The sequence below is a fragment of the Hordeum vulgare genome, chromosome 2H (assembly GCF_904849725.1).
Source record: "Hordeum vulgare subsp. vulgare chromosome 2H, MorexV3_pseudomolecules_assembly, whole genome shotgun sequence".
Classification (NCBI taxonomy): domain Eukaryota; kingdom Viridiplantae; phylum Streptophyta; class Magnoliopsida; order Poales; family Poaceae; genus Hordeum; species Hordeum vulgare.
In genome coordinates, this window is record NC_058519.1 from 60,123,635 (window position 1) to 60,132,548 (window position 8,914).

Below are 8,914 nucleotides of genomic sequence, written 5' to 3' on the forward strand. Positions count from 1 at the left end.
TTTCTACACAATGAAAAGACACTTGTGCCAAAAGGTAAAAAATAAGCCATTGAAACCCGACAACTCTTATATCAAAATGAGGCCCTTATGTCAAAGGGTGTGTAGCTACCATCATGCATAGAAAATCGCTTTTTATATAACATTGGTGCTACTTTTAAATGAAAATTATATACTTATTTTCAACATTACTATACTTTATAATTTTATATGAGCAAATTCATAGAGAAAACAATGATGTTGAAGTTTTGTATCATAGAGTGAGGTAAAAATAGAAGACACCATGTAGAAAAATGTGTATGACGGTTTCCCCGCTAGTTTAGTTGAATGGATGACGGTTCAAGCTAGATACATATATAGACAGAAATTTAGGCATGCCCGTGAATCTGAATTTTCAACTCTAGCACACATGGCGTTTTAGGCCAGTAAGAAACAAATTATGGGTATTACTACTAGCGTGCAACGTGCATTATCGGTGGATCCGCGTAGGGGCCATGGAGCCACCCATCGGCAACGACCCTGTAGGCGGACTCCGTGAGGTGGAAACCATCCCACTGAAGCGCCTCGGATGGATTTGCGCACGCCTCCACACCCGGCAGACCGCACCCTGCGTTGAAGTCGTAGTTGTAAGGAGGGCCTCCTGCACCACAACAGGTGAGGAGGGTTGTGCTGCTATTCAGTCCTGCAAGATGCCATGAGGAGATTAAAAGGTTACATATTTGCTCACGTGGTGCTACCTTAATTTTGATTTGTAGAAGACCTGAATTTATCATAAATGATCAGCTCACCAAAATGCCCCGGCATATCTAAGAATGCAAGGAAGGGTTTGTAGTACTCGGCGGTAATGAACTTGGCATGTGGGTACTTGTGCCGGAGCGTCTTGATCTGTTGACGGAGGAGAGAGTTGTGGTAGCGGGCCAGCCGGTTCACACTCTTCAGGCATCCGTGCCGATCATACTCCACCGTGTTTGGGCTAGCGAGCTTTGTGAGCGCTCCTGGTAGGCAGCCAATCGGGAAGATGTCTGCCACAAGGATGTACTTGGCGCCATGCTGGACTAGTTTCTACAGAGGATTGCCAAAGTCTCGGTTATATACTGACGAATTGAGGGCTTGGAATGCAAATGATTTAGAATACAAATCGTAGAAAATATTCCCTATGTTTTGAAATAATTGAAGTTCTAAATTTGTGCTAAGTCAAACATCTTTAAGTCCGACCAAGTCCATAAAAAATACACCAATATCTACAACATCATATTAGTTTCATTAGATTCATCACTAGATATATTTTAATAACACATTGAACTCAAGACCTCTTGGTATAAGGACCACAATAACCAACTTAGACATCCTAGTGCTTGCCAATATTTATTCTTTATTTTGTTTTCTTCTATTTCAGTTCGCGGCTGGGCCGACCCATTGTTGAATTGGTCCTTTTATCACTATCTTATTTTTTATTTTTCTATTCGTTCTTTTTTACTTTTTCTTTTTCAAAAAATACTCACGCTTATTACATTTTGTTCAAAAATTTCAAAAATGATCGCCTTCTAATTTTTGTTCATAAAGTACAAATATTTGCATCTTAAAAGATTGTATAGATAAGTCAAAAATAGTTTGTGTCTTTCAAAATTGTTCAGAATGTCGTAACACTTACATATTTTAAATAGAGCGAACTGTTTTAGGATTTTTTTCATCGGAAAAAGGGGTAGAAAATGCATAAAATGTTATAACTCAAATAAATTTATCATAGATGCCTGACATACTGAAATTAGTGTGTGCAAAAAATTGGGTCCATTTTATTGATGTGAAGAAAAAGTGCATCCAGATCGATTTGTCCTACCGGCCTAACCGAACCATCATTTTTTTCACGCGCTCTAATGATCATAACAAGGAGACACGACAAGTTTTTTATTTTCTGACATTTTGTGCATTTTGTATGATTTTTCATGTGAAAACACACAAAAACAGTTGTCGGACGTGACACAAAGTTCGTTTGGTCACCGATTTAGTTCAAATTTTGCATGGGATACATGGATGCGCATTCATACGTGGCTACAAAAGTTGGGTAGATTTCAGAAAAGTATGCATGTACACCATGTGCAATCTACGGAGGTCGGTCGGTACAGGCGGAAGATGTGTTATAATGCGATGATGTTTCTCCTCTTCATCAAACGTACCCAACTTTTTTTCACGTGCTCTAATGATCATCCCAAGGAGACACGCCAAATTTTTTATTTTCCGACATTCCATGCATTTTCTATGATTTTCCGTGCGAAAACATGCAACAACAGTTCCGACGTGACACAACGTGCGTTTGGTCACCGATTTTGTTCAACTTTTGCATGGGACATTTGGATGGCAAATCATACGTGGCTGCAAAAGTTGGATAAATTTCATGCATGTATGCATGTACATCATGTGCAAACAATGGGTGTCGATACGGGCGGAAGGGGTGTTATAATGCGGTGATGATTCTCCTCTTCATCAAATAGATCCATTCTTTTTTCACGCGCTCTAATGATCATCACAAGGTGACAAGTTATTTTTTTTATTTTCGAACATATCGTGAATTTTCTATAATTTTCCATGCGAAAACATGCAAAAACAGTTGCCGGACGTGACGCAACGTGCATTTGGTCACCAATTTCGTTCAACTTTTGTGTGCGACACTTGGATGGGCATTCACACGTGGCTGCAAAAGTTGGGTAGATTTCATGCATGTATGCATGTACATCATGTGTAAACCACGGGTGTCGGTACGGGCAGAAGGGGTGTTATAATGCGATGATGTTTCTCCTCTTCATCAAACGAACCCAACTTTTTTCGCGCGCTCTAATGATCATCACAAGGAGGCACCCTAATTGTTTTTATTTTTCGACATTCCGTGCATTTTGTATGATTTTCATGCGAAAACACGCAAAAACAGTTGTCGGATGTGACGCAAGGTGCGTTTGATCACCGATTTCGTTCAAACTGTGCATGGGACACCTGGATGGGCATTCACACGTGGCTGCACAAGTTGGATAGATTTCATGCATGTATGCATGTACATCATATGCAAACCACATGTGTCGGTACGGGCGGAAGAGGTGCTATAATGCGACGATGTTTCTCCTCTTCATCAAATGGACCCAACTTTTTTCTCGTGCTCTAATGATCATCATAAGGAGGCACGCTAATTTTTTTTCATTTTTTGACATTCCGTGCATTTTCTATGATTTTCCATGCGAAAACCCGCAAAAACAGCTGACGGACGTGACACAACGTGTGTTCGGTCAATGATTTTGTTCAAATTTTGTGTGGGACACTTGGACGGGCATTCACGCGTGTCTGCAAAAGTTGGGTATATTTCATGCATGTATGCATGTACATCATGTGCAAACCACGGGTGTCGGTACGGACGGAAGGGATGTTATAATGCGATGATGTTTTTCCTCTTCATCAAATGGACCAACTTTTTTCACACGCTCTAATGATCATGACAAGGAGGCACGACAATTGTTTTATTTTTCGACATTCTGTGCATTTTCTATGATTTTTCATGCGAAAACACATAAAAAAGTTGTCGTATGTGACACAACGTGCGTTTGGTCACCGATTTATTTCAAATTTTGCGTGGGACACTTGGATGAGCATTCACACGTGGGTGTAAAAGTTGGGAAGATTTCATACATGTATGCATGTACATCATGTGCAAACCACGGGTGTTGTAGTAGCGAAAGGGGTGTTATAATGCGATGATGTTTCTCCTCTTCATCAAATGGACCCAACTTTTTAAGGGTTTTCACCAAACGGATGTGGGATCACGTTCGGCTAGTATTTAAGGGGTTTTCATTGAGGAAATCATGAAAAATGTATAAAATCTTGGAACTCAACGGAACTTAACATGGATGCTTGGCATCGTGATGCTTGTGTGTTGAAAACTTTGGATCCATTATGTTGATGTGGGAATTTTTTGAAGGAAAATATAAAGAACACAAAAGGGAAAACGAAAAACAATAAGAATGGAAAAGAAACAAAAAAGAAAAATAAAGTGATCACTTATTTATATTTATATTTTTCATTTTTAATATATGTTCAGAAAATTTAAAATTGTTCGATTTTGTATGTGAAAATTTTCTATTTAAACAAACATTTTTCTTTAAACAGTCAATTTTTCTATTTAATATATGTTCAAAATTTTAATTAAATTGATGTGAACATTTTCCTGTTTAAGCAAACAATTTTTCGACCTATATTTAATTTTAGAAAAAACGAACATTTGTACTTTATGTACAAAATTTTATAAAACAGATATTATTTTAAAAATTGATTTTTTATAAGTGTGAGCATTTTCTGAAAAAGAAGAAGGAAATGAAATTTTTAAAAATAAAAATAATAGTTGAAATAAAAAAAAGAAATAGTGATAAAAGGCTGGTTTTTAACAATGGGCCGGCCCGGCGGCTATTTGGAATGGAAGAAAACTAGAAAAAGAAGGAAATGAGCACATGGAATGGTATGTCCTAGTTGGTTAGTGTGTTTTTTTTAAACTGAGAGGTCTAGAGTTTGATACACGTCTATATGTTATTTATTGAAATTTCGTAATAATAAATCGGTATGATTCCTTGTATGTATGACATATGTAGATGTTGTATGGTTTGATGAAATGACCAGACGGCCCTTATACAATTTGATGAAATGACTAGACTGCCTTTATACAGTTTGATGAAATGGCCATTCTGCCTTTATACTGAAGCCAAAAGTCCAACGATCTTAGCCACATAATCAAGAAAAAAAAATTCAAAACGATTTGGATATGTTAACGGCCGGCGTGACGCAACCAGTATATATATGTATATAAGATAAAAAAGTCTTGCGTTGCAGAATACACAAAAAGTCAAAAGGGAACATAGTACCTCTACGCCTCTGGAAATGCTGTCGACAATTTGAGGAACGTAAGGTCTGGCTTGTTCAACAGTTCTGTTGGACAGAAGGAAGCTTATGTAGTCATTTCCTCCGAACTCTCCCATGACAAACAGGGAGCTCCCAAAGCAATCGCTACCTGATTGTCCTGCACGACAATGGAATCGACGTATGGATGAGCAGGTAAATTAATTACCTGGGCATAATCACTTTCCTTTCTTACAATCACCTACCTTTGCAGAGCGAAGGCTTCAGATTCTGGAACCACACGAGCTGATCGTGGAGGGAGCCGTTGATCGGAGGGTTCACGGTCAGGTTCAGTCCCTGCAGGTATGTCAGGTTCAGAGCCGGCGCTCCTGCCACGGCGAAGTTTACTCCGGCGGAGAAGTTGCTCCCCTTTGCGAGGTATGGCGGCACAGAAGGCAGACCCAAAGCCTCGGCTGAAGAATGAAGCTTAGAATCAGCAAAAGATTTACTTGTAGTAGACAGTAGCTGACTAGGTCTGGCAGTGCATTCGTAGTTAAGGTAGTTACCGATGAAGTCCAGCACCAGGCGGCCGTCGGTGGCACGCCCGGTGGGGTGGCCGAAGAAGGTCTCACCGTAGGGGAGGTTCTTGAGCAGGAGACCCGGAAGGACGGGATCAGTCCACAAGACCAGGTTACCCGTGTCGGCGTAGGAGTCCCCGAAGCTGATTATGGAGGTGAAGCGGCTCCGGCCGCCACCGGAGTAGGCACCGCGGAGGCACGCCAGCATGAAGAGTAAAAAGAGGAGTGCTGCATGAGGCGTTCTCATACTTGGTTGCTTGCCGCTTCTCAGTTGGGGCTTCCATGCTTGGCCTCCAGATGCTATATAAAAGCAAGCATTATACCGTGCTAAACAAGGTAAAGGGAAGGTCAATTAAAGGGCGACGACCCTAGGCGCTTGGCTGACCGGTCCAATTTTCAACTGTCGCCTAGCAGCCGTCCGATTGGGGAGACACTAGCCACGCGATTGGTTCTCTCCTCCTATACGCGGTCAACCATCTCACCCCCCCCCTCTCTCCCACACCCTTGTATCGAGCTCGCCGATCTCGAAGCACCGTCGATGGCCGCCGTCGCAACGCCTGTCCTCAGGTTCTAGATGCCGCCCTCATAGCAACACCGCCCCTGGTCGGAGCAGTGATGCCTCAACATGTGGTGGTTGTCGTTGCAACGCCTAGTTGCCATCGTCGTAGTACATCCGCCACAGCACCATAGCTCCGCCGAACGACACCTACCAACGACACCGCTAGCGCCGTCGTCAACTCGCCAGCTAAGCTTTTTTTGTGGTCTCAAGGGGAAGCTTTTCTCGTCGCCGGTTGAATCTTTTTTGCATTATCGATTACAGCTTGTCGCGGTTGTGCATTGGCCGGTCCGAGCTTCGCCGTCTTCGAGAAGATTTTTCTCTCATCGATTGGACCTTTTGAGGTTTCGGTTGTAGATTTATCCGTAGCTAGTCTCATCCTTGGTGGTTTGCGTGGTCCTAACTTTTAGGCGGGTTTCCAACATTGGCCGCCGTGGTTCCAACATTTAGATGCCACGAGACCAACAATGACCACCATAGTGAGTGTTGGTTGTAGCATCGCCACCGGCTAGTTCCATCATTTGCACGTTGACGTCGTATCCCTCGTTGACACATCGTGTCCACCGTCACGCGAGCACACCCCCCCCTATCCCTTCCCCGCGATGTGCCTCACACCACTATTGTGTGGCCCACGCATAAACGACAGTGGTAAGCCTCCAGTAGCTTGAGGGTAAGGGAGAGATGTGGGTAGATGAGGGGAATGGACGATCTCGTGCTGGAGGAAAAAGTCTAATTTAAACCTTAAACTTGTATTGATCGGGCGAAATAAACCCCAAGTTAAAATCCCGGTTGATTGTACCCTGAACTATGCAATCCCGGTCTAAATTAAACCCTCGCACCGTATTAACTGGTATTCGTATGATGGACCGGCCCGTTTTAATTTTTTCGTTCAATTTTTTTTTCAATAGGCGCACACCCTACTCCCTGCTGGAGCAGCCCACTTATTGTTTTCCAAATGCCCGCGTTTCGCGCAAGGGCGGGTAACCTGGGCCGGTCCATTTGCCGTGTCACGACCACGAGATTAAAAAATAAAAAATTGAATCATTTTTGATAATAGAAAACATTTTAAAAAGGAACAAAATAAAAACAAGAACATTTTTTTTAATATGAAGAATTTCTTGAATACGTGAAACATTTTAAAATAGTTTTGAATTATAGGAACACGAATATTGTTTGAAAAACGGAAATTTTTTGTAAGTAGTAAAAAAATAAAAGCGAGAACATTTTCTGAAATTTTTGGACACTCTTTGAAATACAAACATTTTTATGAAATCCTGGAACATTTTCCCAAACATGGACAGTTTTTAAAAATCCAAAACAAATTTTGAAGCTCGATCATTCTTTGGGAATATGAACATATTTCGAACGCACGAACATTTTGATGGGCTCGACTGAAACAACGAGAAAATAATTTTGATGCTGGACTGCAGAAGCGATGGAGTAGGATGTATGCCAGAATGGCACCAACCAGGGACACCACATAGACGGTGGTGTCGGTCTCCCTGCAGCTGCCTGTCGATCTCCCTCCCTGTAAAGCATGCGAGACCGAGCCTTCTTCTTGTGAAGATTCTTGCCGTCGATAATGAGCAGCATGATGATGAACATGGACGCCACGAACGCCATGGTGTTGGAGAATATGAACACAGGGTGTCGGCGCCGTACGCGCCCATGAGGCTGAGGAGGTCCAGCATCATGAAGACCCGCAGGGGCACGACGACCCATGAGGCTGAGGAGGTCCAGCATCCAGCATCAAAAAGATCGACTTTTTTCAAATTGGGATATTGTGTTGAAAAACTTGAACATTTTTTTAAATAGACAAGCAGTTTCTTCAAAACATGGACATTTTTTCAAAATGAAGACAAATACACATAAAAAATATAAATAAAAAAATGAAAAAAAGGAACCAGCGAACTAGGCCCGACCCATTGTCTGAAAAATAATAATCCCGGCCATCCTTTGCAACCCCGGTTTGGGAAACAATCCCACGGTTTAGTTTAGACCGGGATTGCATAGTTCAGGGTATAATCGACAGGGATATCGACTTTGAGGTTCATTTCACCAAACCTCTACGAATTCTGGGTTTAAAATGGACTTTTTCCCGTGCCGCAGGAGCTGATATGGCTGACGCAGTCGAGAAAGAGAAAGTGGAAAGAAAATGCAATGGAGAAAACGAAAGACACGGGTGAGGAAGGGATAAGGATGACGAGGGGCCGTGACGGTGGACCCTATGCCTAAACATGTGATGATGGAGCGTTGGCCTAGTTCTATACTTTTATCCAAGCGTGAGCGAGCGACCGGCGAAAAGTTTGTTCGGTCGACTGGAATGAACCATTTAAGTTAATTACAAGGCATATATATATTATGGTGAATTTCCAATCAACCAAATGTATGTTTGGTGGGTTTTATATATGAATTTAAGGGTATATCTTCTTACTAACTAACCCATCAACTTGGCACTCTTATTTATTTAAGAAAAATAGACTTGCAGATTGTGAGACCTGAATATTGACTGTGCAGGCCAATTCTCTCTTTGACCAACACAAATGTCACCCCTTGTGGAAAAAAGGTAGATTTTTTGCAATATTATCTAACTAGTGACATCATATTAAAAATTAAGAACTATAAATGAGCTATCATGGAAATTTACAACAAGGAAGTGGGCTATGTCGAAAATCATGCAGGCTCTTTTGGGGGAATAATAAAGACACCTAAAGAGCAAGTAACATTAATATAAAGGAACCAAAGCCAGACAATGGGTAGATTACTCGACGCAGAACGGCCAGCAAAATAGTAAAATTACATTAAAAATATACTAGTCTTCTTCCTCCTATAATTGTGCGTCGCTCGTCGAAAATTGAAAATTACACTAAAACAATAATAAAAGAAACTGACATCTGCAAACACCCTCGTCATGCTA

General features: G+C 41.6%; 1 protein-coding gene across 1 annotated transcript; it reads right to left on the reverse strand.

Annotated features, from left to right (window-relative positions):
• Nucleotides 1–267: 267 nt before the first annotated feature.
• LOC123424965 (GDSL esterase/lipase At1g28600-like) lies at nucleotides 268–5,736 on the reverse strand. Its single transcript, XM_045108648.1, has 5 exons — nucleotides 5,430–5,736; nucleotides 5,130–5,336; nucleotides 4,890–5,044; nucleotides 786–1,059; nucleotides 268–679 (listed from the first exon to the last, which is right to left on the reverse strand). The coding sequence occupies exons 1-5, from the start codon at nucleotides 5,686–5,688 to the stop codon at nucleotides 450–452; spliced, it is 1,125 nt and encodes a 374-aa protein (XP_044964583.1). The 5' UTR covers nucleotides 5,689–5,736; the 3' UTR covers nucleotides 268–449.
• Between the last annotated feature and the right edge of the window lie 3,178 nt (nucleotides 5,737–8,914).